Below are 15,843 nucleotides of genomic sequence, written 5' to 3' on the forward strand. Positions count from 1 at the left end.
ATGTCGGTCAGAGCGAGACACGTCGGCACTCGACGTCAACCAACGGCAATGAGGGTTTCCGTTATTTACCTTTTAGCAAGAAGTCAAATTTGTGACAGTAACAAAAATGAGCGGCATATTGAAGCGCCTGAAGCTAGGACACAATATTAGGCAAAGTCAACGTTAGCATCCATTTTCTACACCGCTTATCGTCAATGAGTTGGAACCGATGCGGTAACAAACCATTGAACAGCATCGCTAGCGAGTAGGGGCATGCTAACGTACGCAGTGGCATTTTCCAGCACAGTCATCTGCCCTTCAATCCATACCTCATTGCTTTCACAGTGCTTTAACGCACTCCGGCTGAATCATTTGATGGCCGGTGGCCGCTTGTTGACAACTTTGAATTGCGGGACGCCTGGGAAAGTCCAAATACGTCGGCAGAGGCCGGACCTGAGCGTGGCGCTGGCAGGCATTCGGGTGCGAAAACGCTCCGATTGCCTAAGTGTGAAGCGGAGCGCGGCCGAGGAGGAAAATACCTCGGGCGTACGCTCGAGCTGGACAAACAAGAAGCCGAGATGTTGACATATGTGCTGAGCGACACATCGGACTTTTAAAGTACAGTCAAATCATCCGAATTTCCTTGTACATGAATTTGTTGCTCCGCGGAACATTTTTTAAAAACTCCTTTGCTTGAAAAAGGACACTTTGTTTATGCTCACAACAAATATTGACATTGAACATGTCAAGCACCTAGTACGGAGGCTCCAGGGGGGGAGTGGCCAAGCAAAATAAAGCAGGTGACGGGAGTCTGTGTACACAGCGGTTGCCATGACGACAGACAGGAAAGATGGAACCGAGTTTGCAATCAGTAAAAAACAAAAAAAAAAATCTGTCTGTGCGAGATATGCTAACAAACCAACAACGGAAGCGACCGTTAGGAACAAAAGGAAAACAAATCCAGACGTCAAAATATTCATTTAATTTGGATCCATGAGTGGCTAGCTTACGCGAAAAGCCCGCTACGTAGCTATCGCAAAAGCAGCGTGGATAATAGAGACTTTCTGAAATTTGGCTGGGCCTCACTAAGCGTCGTTGGCTTGGGCCTCGCTAGCAGCTCTCGACTTCGGCTAGCGAGGTGAGCCAAGGTTGAGTTGACTGGAGCAGGTTGCAACACACGGCCGTCTTTTGAACGCAGTCGCGCAGCTGCCGAGAAAACAGATTCCATTTGGCAATGGCAAGCGCCCCAGCAAAATTCCCAATGGCGCATTTACACGGACGCAGAGTTGAAAGCAAACGTCCGCTAAGTATTTTTCTTTTCTCTGACACAGAGAGAGAGAGAGAGAGAGAACTGGCCCGACATGAAGACGTCCGTTCACTCAAAAATGCACATAATGGAGCAGCTCGGGCCGAGTTAAGGTGTCATTCCAAGACTCTTCGCAAGGGAGAACTGCAGTTAACCTTTCTCGGTGCAAGTACCGCTAATCAATGCTTTGAGTGTGTGTGGGGGGGGGGGGGGGGGGGGGGGGGGGGGCTCTCCAAGCTAGCTCAGTGCAGCTGTGCTACTGACAGATCCCATCAAAGCTGCCAGGCCCACCTTAGGCTCTTGCCAATATCTACCGGGCCCGCCGTGACTTTAGCATATATCCAAATTTTGCGATCTGAATTTTTTCGCATTCTTTTTCAAATCCGACAAGCGGCACTGCCATTCTTTCATTTAATCTCTCTTACAAATACTTACTGTTTCCTCTCTTGCCCCTCCCTCCCTCTCTATCTCCATACCCTTGGAGGTTAACTCTAAGGTCATTTAATATAAGCCAGCGGCTCTGCAAGCCGCTTCGCACCTGAAGTTGGTCGTCAAGCAGCGGCGAGCGGTCTTGAATGGCGGCATTGTTGTCCCCGCGGGGGTGGGGGGGATATTGGGGAGCTCAGACAGCAGCGCACCCGCCGACGGCCACAATGGGAGCTTTAAGGGCCTGGAATAATTTGACTAAACGCATGGGATTTGCCACTGTGGATTATCAGCGTTCAGCCACGCAACCAACTGACCAATCAGCCCCCCCCTCCTCCCTCCCACTAGCCTAGCATTGTTTTCCACCAAACAATTTGGATTTTTTTTCCCCCGAGTCTAAGCTGTCTTGTTCTTTTGAATTCCGCGCATGTGACCGTGGCTTGAGTCCCTTCGGATCAATTTCAATCGGCTTTACGCTGCGCCGTGTCGTTTGATAGCGTTATTTGCGACCCGTCACTTCTCCTCGAGCGCTCTCCGCCACCTTCTCGCTCCCGTCGGGACGACAATGGAGAAGATAAGGGGTTTATATTCTTAAAAGGGTGAGCTCGGAGGGGGTAAAGGGCGCAGGCTGCCTTTAGAAGAGCTTAAAGCCCAGTGTGGCCAATTAAATAGAATACCCAGACGGAATTAGTTCCGAGGCAGACCGGGTTCTAGTCTACGAAACGAAACAATTAGATGGATTAAACGCAATAAGTCAGACTGCACCACCATTTGACAAACGTTCATGCAGAAAAGGTAGAAACACAAATCCAAAATGAGCAACGTTGCCCTCTACTGCGGCGGAATGTAAAATGACACAACTCCGCTGGCAAATTGCACCGTCGGTTTATCTTTCCGCGATTTGAATTGTCAACAATCATTCACCCGTGAAGCTCAAGATTGCTTCCAAGTGTTGCTCTGAAGGAAACTAATTTTTTTTCTTTTTTTTTAACATCAGGGAGAATTAGCAACAGGCTGTTTCTCTTTCCCGATTTAGCCCGCGTGCGGACCGCTAGCTAGCCACACCCCCCCCGATCGCGGCGCTCTCTTGCCTGGTTTAAGTCGTTGCTCGTGGCGGTCAAGGTGTCTGCATGAGGGCCTGTCATAAGCAATCCGCCGGCATGAGTAAGGGGCCTTGTGCATGAACCTAATCCCGTCAAAATGGAATGACAGAGGGGATTAACGAGTTACTCAACAGCTAAAATAAAAAGTCGGTTGGGTTGGGTGGTCTTTTAAAGCTCAAAGTGACAAAACAATCAAGGTTACTTTTTAAGCGCCATGGCAGAAAAGCACAACTTTTCTTTTCCGCTTTGCTAGTTTTCTCACCAGACTCTCGTGACAAAATGCGTTTTGCTACGAAAAGCCTCGGGTAAACTCGGGAAATTCCTCAACGTCAGCTGCCGCCGCCACCACCGTCTTTCGCTGATGACACCGAGACGGACAATCTTTTTCCGCAGCATGGCGACAGCAACGAGTGGGGGCCCCCCCACAAGTCCTGAGTGTTTGGGAAAGGCTGACATCAATGTCAGAGGCTTTTATTGCGATGGCTTCCTATTGCTTTTCCCTGCTTGGGGCTGAGAACGTGGACATAGGTGTGTGTGTGTGAGGGGGGGTGGGGGGGGGCTCACATCCAGCATTTTGGACTTCATTAGACGGAACGTTGGTGATGGAGTATATAGATTTCAATTAAGTATGTTTTTTTTTTTAGTAGCAAATTAATTTCTTGCCCCCTCCAAGGAAAATTACACATTTTAAATTATCAATCGATGACTTGTCCAAAATATTAATATCTCAAACGCTAGCGCCAATTCAACCATTTTAAGTGTGACCCAAAATTGCCAGGAAACGATAAAAAAACAACACAGCCACTTTTTTTTTCTTTTTTTAACCCTGAGTACGGTTTTATAGTCCATCAAATTATTATTATTATTGTGCTCTGCTTCTTAACACAGCTCAGCTATATTCTCTTCTACTGTATTGCCACTGTAAACAACGGAATACACGCACACACGCGAACACACGCACACTGAAGGGAAAATAACAAAGCAGGCATCACCCATCCACATTCATCCCCGACTGCAGATATGCTTCCCGTAAGCAGAGGCTTAAACACACACACACACGCACAAACGCACACATCTGCCGCAGAGGCTCCCTTCCTGAAAATGACGACTGCTAGAATATGTGCTGCGGCCTGACCCAAGGTGGGAGACAATGAGGCAAAATGATACAAATCACAGAGAAAAAGAAAAAAAAAAGATTCAGTATATCAAGTGTGCGTACATTTTGAACCATGCACACTTTGTTCCAAGCCGGATCGCCGTGGATGAAAAGAAAACATGAAGTTCCTGTTAGCTAGGTGCTTGGGAGCGACCGCAACTTTTGTTCGCCGTCCGCCGCAAAGGCCGTGAAGGCTTGGCGCAGAGCGCAAAGAAAAACACAGCTTTGATAGAGAGGGAAAAGTGTGGTTTCCTTGATTATTTTCCTTTTCTGCTTCCTCCGCACAGCACGATGGAAAAGTGGGCTAGAAAATATGACAATGAGCGGAGCCACGTCGCTCGCTAATGCTTGGTGTGAGATCGCCAAGACACGCCTGACTTTGGACACCAAAAGTCAGGGAGGAAATTGAAAGAGGAGGAATAAAAGAAAGAAAAAAAAAACTCTACAAGGACATTTCCACTTAATCTAAACACTACACTTAACATATCCTTCGCGCTCTGGGTGGAAATGAGAGCAGGGATGATGGCATCTTGATTTTAGAACAAAAACAAAAGCGTCAAGTGAGGAGCTCAGAGGTAGCAGAGTGATGTTGCAACAGCTCATCCTGCTGGTCATAAAAGGAAGTCCGCCTCTTCCACGCTCACCATTCATCCATTTATAGGTGATGCTACTCGATAGATTTTTAAATTAAATGTTATTGAATGAGTATAATTGATAATACTAAAAAATACTATAGCCTGGGGGAAAAGATGCAGTATCCTGTCCCAATGCGCAGCTGAATTTCATTTCACTTCAATGGCTGTTTGCGCAACGCCTTCCATTTGTTGCTCGCAAATATTGATTATGTGACTAAAAAAAAATTATTTAAAAAATGTAATTATCCTTTTTATAATGTACCGATTTGCTTGGTGTGTAGACTGAGCTCGTATAATATAAAATAAACAGAGCGCCTTTTAATCACTGTTTAAAATTTAGTTACCGCACCAAATTTTGTATTCATCTATTTATTTATTTATTTGCATGCAACTTTGGACCCCTGCAGCTCCCCCATTTGACTTGGCGACCTCCGCTTTTGATACTGGCCAGAAAATGAGCTTTAAAAATGGCAGGCGTGCTCAGAACGAGACTTTTACAGCACATGTACATTTGCCGCATAGAAAGAGTGTGGCCTCTCAGCACCAGAGAAGGGGGGGCGGGGTTAATAGTCCCATTTACTGCCGTGACCCATCTGAGGAGGTCTCGCACTATAAACTGCTCTGTATGAGCTCCTATTAACAGCACTGGAAAATTACATCAGCCAGCAATGCGACAGACACGCGAGCAAGGAGGAACCAGTTGAGCTAGAAGAACGCATCTGTCTCCATCAATAGTGCAAAGTATCAAACTGACTTTTCAGCGACTCTTACAATTCTTCAAAGTTCAAGCTCGAGAGCAGGTTAACATTTGCCAGGGGGGGGGGCGTGGTCTTCCAAGCCCATGCAGTCCCCCCACAGACGAGCTCTGTCAACAGGCCCTCCATTCATCTCCAGGGCCGGAACAACAGAGGGGGCTTTCTGACGGAGCTCTGGCACCTGGCCGCCGACGGACGCAACATCAGAGGTCGGGGTGGCGGCGGCACCGGTCGCCACACCTGAACAAACCCTCCGCCTCCTCCGTGTACCCCCAGCCAGCCTCCAAATCCACATCAAATGGCGTGAAATCCTGAGAGTGCAGGAGGCCAGCCAAAAGCAGTGCGGAGGAAGCCTTCGCCGTCGGCGCTGTACAAACAGGCCGCTCAGGTGCTGCGGCTGCGGCACACTACACTTTTCATCCTCGGGGAGGGCAGGCCAGAAAATGGAGTGTATTTATCCAGGTGTCAGCACTAATGTCAGATCACAGAGAGGTGGCTTGGACACCTCACAGAGGGACAAGGCGGCATCTATCCCGAGTCTGGAATCTGGATTGATGTTTAATTTGACATGCCAATCATTTGATTTAGTCCACATGCCATTTAATGCGCTGGACAGCAAAACAAAGTAGTGCAGACGCTTGTAGACGGTTTGAAAGGAGTCCGCCGCCGCCGCACACATTGTGCGCCGTATGCCGGCACCGCCCCCCTGCCGCGCCGTGGCTATGGCGGTACAGTGTACAAGACGAGCATACAGAGGCCGCCGCAGACAAAAAGTCAATTTGTTCACAGCGACGGGCGCACAAAAGGCGCCAGTTGCTCGGCAGAGGGGGACCCTGGGGGCCGTGATGCATGCGTCTGCCTCCAGTGGCTCCTGTGGCGTTGCCGCCGCGCCTTTTCATTATTTATCTCCGGTCAGCTCGGGAGAGGGGGGGAACTCATTAAGAGCTGCCCGCAGGTGGGCTGTGTAGGCTTTTACAGTTCCGAGGATGGAGCAGAAAGAGGAGGCTCGTTTAAAGAGTTCAAATAAATCAACTAAAACAATTATTATAAATATAAAAAAACCTTTTAGTTATGCCTTAATTGATGGAAGAAAATGGATTTTTAATAAAACAGAAAAGGCCAGTTGACTTCATCATGAATGGATGTAAAGCAGAAGAATTCATGATAGTAAAGAGAAAAATGATTAAATATACAAACAAAAATATACTAATAATTAAAAGTATTATAGTAATAAAATACTAATGATATATAATGATAATAAAAATAGTCATGTTAAAAAATCTAAATGAATAAAATGCACTGTTATAAAATCACCAAAACAAGAAAGAAAATGGGGTTTATATAAATGTACGTATGTATATTTTCCAGTCAAGGAAGATAAATTGAGGGGTTTGCATATTTCGGCAGCTCCGAAATACAAAATGACTTCACAGTAGTAGTGTCGTAAGTAGTCGTCCTCAAAGAGACAAAAATACCAAAAGTCACAAGGCCAAACTGAAAGTGGCTATCTTTACTCTCCATCTGCGTAATCCTCTTCACACCCACACGCTGAGAACGCATAGCAGAACTTCCTGGGTGGTGGCGAGAGAGTCTTGAAAGCTTTGTCTTCCCTTCCCCAATTTTTTTTTTTTTTTTGGGGAAGGGTTGCACGTATACGCTAGCCTGCACCACTTCCTTTTCAGAGGCCCGCTGATGACTATGCTGACGCTTCTCACACATATGAAAGAAGAAAAAACACTCCTCCCACATAGCCGCAAAGTAACAGTCTCATTTCTGCAACAAATCCAAACAAACAGCGGAACCCTCAGTGGAGTTGCAGAGGGGAAAGTTGGCCTGCGTGATTTGTAGTAGACGCGCCCTCGGGCGGTTCAGGGTGGAGATCGCCATACGGAGTCCAAAATGACAGCGCTTGCCCGGATGGCGTGACACCAGGGCAGCTGTTTTGGGAGCGCCCCGCACGGCTCCGGTTTGAGCCGGGCCATTAAAGCTGACTTACGAGCGAGCTAGCGAGCACTGCGCGGCACACAAGCGCGCACTGTCTCCCAACGCCCACTTGAGGGCCGGCCGGCCGACCGGCTCACTCGCACGCAACCGCAAATCATGTCACAATGGACATGCCACGTTTTCAATATGCTTCGCTTGAGGCCTTTTGGGACCAAGGACACATATATGCCATGGGAATTAAAAAGATGCCTATCAATAAAAAAAATTTCTTTTTGTTACAACAGGAAGCTACATTCCTCCTTTTTCAATTCTTTGATAATCAAGTTCAACAATTTCTCCCGATGGACTCACAAATTGGGCGGATATCAGAGCTCAAACGATGCATCACTGCCATCTACTGGTGACTGTGCGTCAGTCAAATTGAAATTTACAGTGAAACAACTCGTTCCATGTTTTTCGACTAAAAAACGAAATTCTAGTGACACTTTTACAAACCTAAATACCACAAATATTCCAAACAAAAAAAAAACGTGTGAGCATTCTTGGAATGTCAAAACTTCCCATGATGTCCTACTAAGGTGGATGATGGGACAAAGGGTGGAAGGTGGCGAGAAGGGAGGAAGGAAGGAAGGAAGAGGCAGAGTGGTGGTAAAGAAAAGGAGAAGAAGAATAGCATGAGAGCCAGTACAGTACCTTGTGGAATTCAAGTGGTGAGTGGAGAAAGAGTCCTGGACCGATGCCACGAACGGGCAGGTCAAAAGACTGCAAAGAGAAACAACAAGCAATCTGATGCTTGCAACGTCCCTCGAGACGCATCAATGTGCTCTTTTTTTTTTTAGGTACCCAGACGGTTCTTGTGAGTGGAGAATGTGAGAGATATGAACAATAGCAGCAAGTGTAGAACAGAAGAAGGTCATGAGGTGCCTTGGAACAAAAACGTTTCACTCGGCTTTTTTCTTTCCAAGAGGGGACAGAAAATGGAGTGAAAATGCAAAGCCAGGAGTGAATAGAAGTCAAATCTGTGAGGGTGGGGAAGCTACAGGTAGGACCAAAGGTCCATTTGTAGTGAGTAAATGACCATTTTTGGTTTAATTAAAGGCACACCTGATGATCTCTCAAAGCATAGCGCTCACTGCTAGCTAGCTGTGCAATAATCATTCAAAGTAATCAAACAGTGGCACTATTCTTTCGCCGACAGAGTTGAATTGTTGTCTAAGGACCTTTCGCTGGAGACTATTGGCAAATTCTTTGTGAGCGTGTTAGCGTAGGAACGGAGGAAGCCATGAAAATGTCACTTTGTCGCAATGACATTTCGGAGAACACAAGTGGCTCGAGCCAGGTCAGCAAGACCCGGTGATGTCATAGCTTCGTGAGCGACAGACCATCCCGGATCAACAATGCCATTTCTTTTCAGCTCTGTACTTTAGCAACTTTTCAGACTACACGAACTACTTTTTTGTATACAAAAAGCAATTGTGACTTACTGAGCGTTGTCCGTCATGGCAGAGAGGGGAATATCCTCACACATGCAGTCCAGTTCGTCAGTCAGGCTGCTAGTGCGGGTGATGTCCATGGACATGCTGTTGTCGTGGCTCAACTTCACTAGAAAACAAAACACGATAAGCCTTTAGGTTGGGATGCATTTTTTTCTTGCTGTAAAAAAAAAAAGTGACATTAGTGGTATATTATCGATACGCAATCTCTGTATCGCAATATTATCGATATCAGCCTAGCTTCTTTGCGTGATACAATGGAGAAAAAAAAAAGAAAGAAAGATACCTGGAGAGGAAGGACAGCTCAGAGTGAAAGACGACCAAGAATGATGACGAGGGCCTGGGTGCCATTCAATGCAAAAAGACAATTCAAGCAAATGGACAGCGGACAGAACACATCGATTATACATTTTTTTCCCATCGGCATTTTCCGATTCATGGAAACCTGACAGTGAATCTGCGTGAGCGGCCAAACATTGAGAGCCAGACAATGAGCAGTTTACGATAGCCGAGCAGTGCTGGCAGGACACTGGACTATTTGCTTGGCAGCGTTTGGTCCACTTGGGGACAATGGTGCTGCCAGCCTGCACGTCGAATTAAAATGGTGTCTGGGTCTCATGAAAGAAGCAGGCCAGCTCATGATTTAAAAGAAGACCAAGAAGATGATACACAGGGAAACACGATTGCCTGAGAAAAAGACAACAAAGAAGACTACGACAAAGACAACAGGAAAGAGGATGAATACAAGAGGAGAAAAACACAGATGAAAAGAGAAAAGCGAAGAAAAATGAAAACATACAAGAAAAAAGTAATATTCTTACTCTAAGAATTTTTTTACATTTATTTTAACTGCCCGTAGTTGTGTTTGTCAGCTTCAAGCTAGCAGTCGAGTCGAGTCGAGTCACCTCACCTGTTTGTTTAAACATCCGAGTGAGTCCTGAGAGAGCGAGAGAACGGAAATCTTTTTAGGGAACGCAAATGACCAGTCACAATATCTGTTACCGCTTTTTATGCAACATCACAAAATGATTGTTTTGTCAAATAATGTTGATTGTTTTTCCTTAACACACAATTCATTTAAAGTAAAACAATCAACAAATTAAACACATGTACACATTGATTGAAATTCAATTCCCTGCTTCCAAGAAATAATTTAAATACATTCAATATTTTTCCCGGTCACACGCTTGGACGGAAGGATCATAAAGCGCACGTATGAACCTGCCGTGTCGGGTCACGTTTGTGTGCCATTGAGCAACAGGAAGTTTACACACAGCCCACTTTGCTAAGAGTCATAAACATACTTTTTGTTTGAGTCACGTGTGCTAACAACACGCTCGGTAACGGAAGGGGGGGGAATTCACTGCACGTACGGACACGCATCGGTCAACAGCCCCCCGACCTCTTCGGGACACTAATAGCGTCCAGATGTCACACCTGAGACCCTTGGCGGTCATCTTGGCACAGAGTGGATGCTTGTGACTGTTTACGGTGTCCAAAAACATTGAAGTTATTTAAAAATATACTTGATTTATGAATTTGTACTTTTTTTTCCCCAACACATCTCCCTAATGAGTTGGTGGGGGGGGTACATTTGCGCAACACTCGAGCAGATACCTTCCACAGTGCTGGTGGGCTCCTCCGCGAAGAAGGAGACGTCCTTCTTCTCCGCCGAGTCGTCGATGTGGTCGTAGGTGATTTGGGGAATGGACACGGCCCGCTCCGACGACACACCGAGGGAGCCGTTGCCTCGCAACGACTTCAGCCTCCTCTTGGGGCCTTTTTTCTGAAACGCGCAACAAACCAGTCTCAAGGACACGTTCCCAAAATTGAAGATTCAGACATTTTGGATCAAAGCTGTCATTTTGGGTGAATTTGTTCAAACGAGACCCAAATGGATCTATTTATGGATCATTCACTAACTTTATGACTAATTACCGCCACGATTTTATACATCTGACTAATTTAAAATTTCACAATGACTTTACACACGCAAGCTTGGTTATTTAGTTCGAAAGAGCGCATAAGGTCGAATGAGTCGTTTTGAAGGAGTCGGTGACGCGGTGGAGAATTTAATAGCAATGAAAAGGATGGAGGGAACATGAAAAGGAGAAGCGAGCGCTAAACCAATTATGCGAGGAGGGGAAGAGCGAAGACGGCAAATACGGAGGGAGGAGGGACAAAAGGTATCACATGCGGCGACAGAAAAGAGCGGAAGCGGGCTCCCTCGGCAGCAGGCCCCCCTCCCCTTTTTAGGTGCGGGTTCAATGCTACACAAAGATTGTTTTGTTGTTGTTGTGCTAGACAAAGGTTTACTCCCATGAGAAAGGCGGCGGTGACATCATCTCCACTGACTGAGTCTTTGTGCGCAACAGACAAAGGCGTCGAGTCATCCTGGTGGAGTCAAGAGGAGGGGGACCGTGTGTGTGTGTTTGTGGGAACTTCACTTGCCCTTTTATGCTGCAACACAGCTAATACTGCTGTGAAAGGAACAACGCTAGCAGAGGCGCAAATCTACCACAATAAAAATGCTATAAAAATATGCAGACGATTCAGGGGCCGCCATATTGGATGTGGCGAAGTCGCACGCTATGTGAATTGGAAGCTTTTGCTTTTACGTGCAGTAATTATCTGTGACGCCATATCAAGATGCACAATTGTTTTATCAGTGTCGATCCATTTGATCTATAAAGTTTTAACGGCGAATTAATTGGCTATCCCGCCCCCAATTCGTCAACACTGAATGAAAAATTACCGATATGTTGAGCTTCCTGATGGTGGGGCTGGAGTTGTCCAGCTCGGCCGCTCTGATGCCCTCCGGGGTCAGCACGTACATTTTCCACGTGGCCGCGCAGCCGTTGGGTTTCTCGGCCGCGTAGCAGCGCCAAAGCGTCTGAAGCAGAATTCGACAATTTGAGTCAAATCCATGCGGCGAGAGGACCGAGTCGCTTACCTGGATGAGCGAGGCCGCGGCAGGGATTTGTCGATTGAAGTGCTTTTGTCTCTGCTTCTGCTGGACCTTCAGGGCGAAACCGGATCCCAGGATACCCTGTGGCGGGAAGATCGCTCGCATCACGGCGGGCGACGAAACAACGCCGGCGGGGAACGATGGGTGACGCTTACAGCCGGCAGAGCAAAGAAGGAGATGGCGAAGACGCTGAAACAGGACGCGATGGCCTTGCCGATCCACGTTTGGGGAATCTTGTCGCCGTAGCCGATTGTGGTCACAGTCACCTTGGGAGAGACGAGAGATGACGGTTTGTCTTCACCTTAGAAGCAACACGAGATATCTTTTACAGCAGATTTTGGAGATCATGGAATGGAAATTTGAATGGCCCAAGAGCATAAAGTGAGAGAAAATGGGGGAATGTGATCCAATCCTGGCATTGGCTTGCTCTCCAGCTGTGTCCCGCACCTGCACATGGAGGAGGAGGAGGGGGGGGTACCAAAGTTCAGTGCACTGACATTCTTGTCAGCACACACACATTCGCAGCTCATTCTGCTGGAACCGAAGATCATCACTCTCCAGTTTACAGTCTCAGCAAAACAAAAAAGGTGCAAACCCTCCCCCGTTGTTGCGATTCTTCTTGGAGCATTGTGAGCGGCGCCGCTCAAACGGGGAGCTCGATCGGGAGCACGGAGTGCCGTGACCCCTTTCCGAGCCTCGTTACATAAAGGCCGTAATCCCGCAATTAAAGTTTTAATTAAGAGAAGCGACACTTTATATCGCGGCTTGAAGAGTTCTGTGAGGGAAAGCAGCCTGAAGGTGAATACTTTATTACCTTGCTTTTGTTTGCAGCCCGATCCCCCGCACAAGACCGCCATAGGTTTCTCATTACAGCCCGCTTTCCATTCAAATGTTTAATTAACTGTTCGGGACACAGGAGCCCTCGCGCCCGGGCGAAGCGGGGCATCACAACACGCCGCGCAAAAGGACGGGAATAAAAAAAAAAAAAAAACACAAGAGGTTCACTAACGCCACACACCCGGGTGGTCAGACTCTGCCCCCCAACGACAACCACACTTGAAGGAGCATTGTACAGATAATTTGTTGCGGCTATTCAACGCAAGAATTCTCTTTTTTCTTTTTCCACGTCCACGTCATGTGGCTGCTCAAGTGTGTTAACCAAGCCCAAGTACCTCTTTGAAAAGATCCCAGCCAGAGATGCATTAGCTAGCTATCGAGATAGCTACATTTCCATGTGGCTCAGTAGCACGACCACTGATCAATATCTCCAAAATATGATAAACATGGCGGCATAGTTGCTTACCACGCCCCACCACAGGGCATCAGCATAGCTGGAGAAGCCCGTCTTGCCCTCCTCATCCACAGCATCCTTCTCCGCCAAGTAGACAAAGTAGGATGAGAAGATCAGGCCCAGGAAGCCGATGTAGAGTGTGGTTATCAGCTCCTAAAAGAAGAAAATATTCATAATTAGTGGCGCTCAGGTTTGAAAGCAAACACAGCGGAGCAGCATTTAGCGGTTATACTGCACACCAATGGAATGAACTTTATTATGCAATACTTTTCCACAAATGTGCCATAGATAAAGAAAAGTAAATAAAAAATAAAGTGTTTGCTCTAAAAAAAAAATTAACTGAACCATAAAAAATTGTCCAAATGCAATAAAAACTAACTAATAAAAAACTATTACATATAAGGCCGCTACCGACCTGCGCTGGGAAAAAAGTGCCAAGCACTTCTGCTAAGCAGAGCGCATCATTTCATAAAAGGATCATCCGACAAAAGGCGGAATGGCCACAGTCCACCTTAACACACCATCTTGACTCCTCTCGTGGTGCATCAAAGAGAGATGAACGTCAGGTCCAATCATAGCGTTCAGCCATCGACGATCTGCTTTGCTTTTGGCTTTATCCTTATAAAGCCTGCACGGCTCTGGCTTCTTTGTGCATGTGTGCACCGATCTGGATTAGTCGCTGTGAAGCCGTTTGACTTTACCAATAAGTGGGCGAAGCGAGCATGACCATAATGAGCAGCATTACAGGTTCTATCTCTAAAATGTAAGTATTGCGATCCACAAGACAAACTTTAAAATGTGACACTGCTGCGTTATTTCGGACACACCTGCCGATGGATGAAGACCACCGATCCCAGGAGCCTCCACGTTCCACCCTGTCGATCCACATGTAGCATGCGCAGGATTTGCAGGAAACGGATGCCTCTGTGGGAAAAAAAAAAAACACACCTCAGTCTTTTGGCTCAACGGCTAATATTGGAGAAGGTCTACCTGATGGCAGATGTGGCGAAAACTTGGCCATTGGAACCCACGGCGAGCACAATGATGGAGGCGATGACCACAATCAAGTCTGTGACAAGAGAATGATGACGTAATAAATAAATAGATATATAGTAACAAAGGTACTTTGTTACTTCCTGCCACTGGCAATGGGGGCAAAAGAAAAAAAAAAAAAGTCCAGGTGCACCTATGATCGAGATGGGCTTCCTGATGAAGCAGAGGCGTCCTCTGAGGCCGGCGTATTTGCTGCGGCAGCCGGCCGACCACAGCCGCACCACGTACTCGCTGCCGAAGAACAGCACCAGCACAATTTCCTGCCCCACACAAGGCGATGTGATTCCATTAGCGTGGAGATAACGTCAAACGGATACAACAAGACGCAACAAGTGTGCGAGAGACACAAAAGGCAGCGGCGGGCCAGCTGTGGACCACCTCGGAGGTAAGCTGGGACTTGATAACAAGCCGTGTTCAGTCTGAACTCGGTCCAAAAGCTTTGTGATGGTATTCATACTTTAATTATTATAATTAGCATAGTTAATTCATTTGTTGATAATAATTGCAAGATGGAGGGCTGCGCCGCTGTGGGAGTGGTCAGATTAATTAATTATTCATTCTGGCCAATCCTAGCGGCTTCTTTTAATCCCTTTAAGCATCACAGCTATCAAGTGGGTCTACAAAAATATAACCCAAAGTAGCCCTTGTATGTGAAACCACAAGTTGACATGCAGTCATTTGAAATCACAAAATCTGTTTCTATTGCAAGCTATAATTACCCCCCCGTGTAACTACTTTTTACTCTGGCCTGTTTCCCACCAAAGTTCCACTCTGGGGCACACTTTGGAAAAACCCCAAAAAAACATGATGTGTGACTTAATTGAGTGGGCCCGATAGAGGTACAATACAATATAACACAATACAGATGGTGTGGTCGCCGAGTATGCATAATATTTAGCTAGCGCGCTGCGAGTCGGGGCGTGTGGGTGGCCGGCGGGTACTCGCGAAAGGGCCACCCCTCGTATGAAACGCGATCCACGGGAGCCCTGTTGCAATAACACGGCACTGTGGAGCCGCAAAACAATGGCCTGTCCATCACAGGCAGCAATATTTGGACAGAAGCAACCGTGCTTTTTTTTTTTATTAGCGGAAAATGTAGACAGTGGAGTAATTAAGTGGCGCTTTACGACTTCAAGTTAGTTTAATGAAGCGAGTTGTGTCAATAAACCACAGTTGAGTGAGTATTTTGGGATGGAGAGGAGATACCAATACTGACAAATTGTGTGGTTTTTTTTTTTGTAATTCAATTATATTTCTGCTGTTTGACCATAGCACTGAATTAAAATGGTTGTTAGTTAAAATACTGTAGTGCAAACACAGGACCAAAGATGTTCTCTTTTTGTTCTGTTTTTTTCCACAAGGAGATTCTCTCATCCAATTAATTGATCTTAATTTTAATTAAGGGTAGTGAAATGCTTACCCTTAAAATGTTAATCATTTAAATTCTAGAACATATTCATGCTAACAATATCTGGTATTTTTTTTTATTATTTTAAAAATAAATGTAATCAATTAGAAAGCACAGCAATCTTAATTTGTTTTTTCAGGGAAAAAAAAAAAAAAAAAGAGTATGGGGTTAAATGTTAAAATAATTATGTAATGCATCCTCATTGAGATTTTCATCATTATAATAAATTCTAAAATAATGTTTATGCGGAAATGCATTTTGGGAATGACTTTTATTTATTTATTTATTTTCAGATTACATGAATGTGCCTTCAATTCATTTGAGCA

The 15,843-nt window shown here is 46.0% G+C and overlaps 1 protein-coding gene across 10 annotated transcripts in view; it reads right to left on the minus strand.

Moving 5' to 3' along the window:
- kcnq1.2 (potassium voltage-gated channel, KQT-like subfamily, member 1.2) overlaps positions 1 to 15,843 on the minus strand; it is a 72,062-nt gene that overhangs the window by 47,628 nt on the left and 8,591 nt on the right. For 4 of the 10 annotated variants that reach the window (XR_015859074.1, XM_088378915.1, XM_088378916.1 and 1 more), the window contains 12 exons: positions 14,243 to 14,369; positions 14,047 to 14,125; positions 13,884 to 13,980; positions 13,069 to 13,209; positions 11,921 to 12,031; positions 11,751 to 11,846; positions 11,553 to 11,690; positions 10,415 to 10,583; positions 9,708 to 9,734; positions 9,084 to 9,137; positions 8,789 to 8,906; positions 7,998 to 8,066 (listed from right to left, as the gene is read on the minus strand). Coding sequence is in view for 8 of the 10 variants with exons in the window: in XM_088378915.1 (XP_088235041.1) it covers positions 7,998 to 8,066; positions 8,789 to 8,906; positions 9,084 to 9,137; positions 9,708 to 9,734; positions 10,415 to 10,583; positions 11,553 to 11,690; positions 11,751 to 11,846; positions 11,921 to 12,031; positions 13,069 to 13,209; positions 13,884 to 13,980; positions 14,047 to 14,125; positions 14,243 to 14,369 (1,226 nt within the window). In the remaining 2 variants the exon portion in view is untranslated. The remainder of the gene's footprint in view (positions 1 to 7,997; positions 8,067 to 8,788; positions 8,907 to 9,083; positions 9,138 to 9,707; positions 9,735 to 10,414; positions 10,584 to 11,552; positions 11,691 to 11,750; positions 11,847 to 11,920; positions 12,032 to 13,068; positions 13,210 to 13,883; positions 13,981 to 14,046; positions 14,126 to 14,242; positions 14,370 to 15,843) is intronic. The other 6 variants (XR_015859075.1, XM_088378919.1, XM_088378918.1 and 3 more) reach the window with 5 other exon arrangements.

Source organism: Syngnathus floridae, chromosome 6, assembly GCF_059516105.1.
Source record: "Syngnathus floridae isolate MCC-2025c chromosome 6, RoL_Sflo_1.0, whole genome shotgun sequence".
Lineage (NCBI taxonomy): Eukaryota > Metazoa > Chordata > Actinopteri > Syngnathiformes > Syngnathidae > Syngnathus > Syngnathus floridae.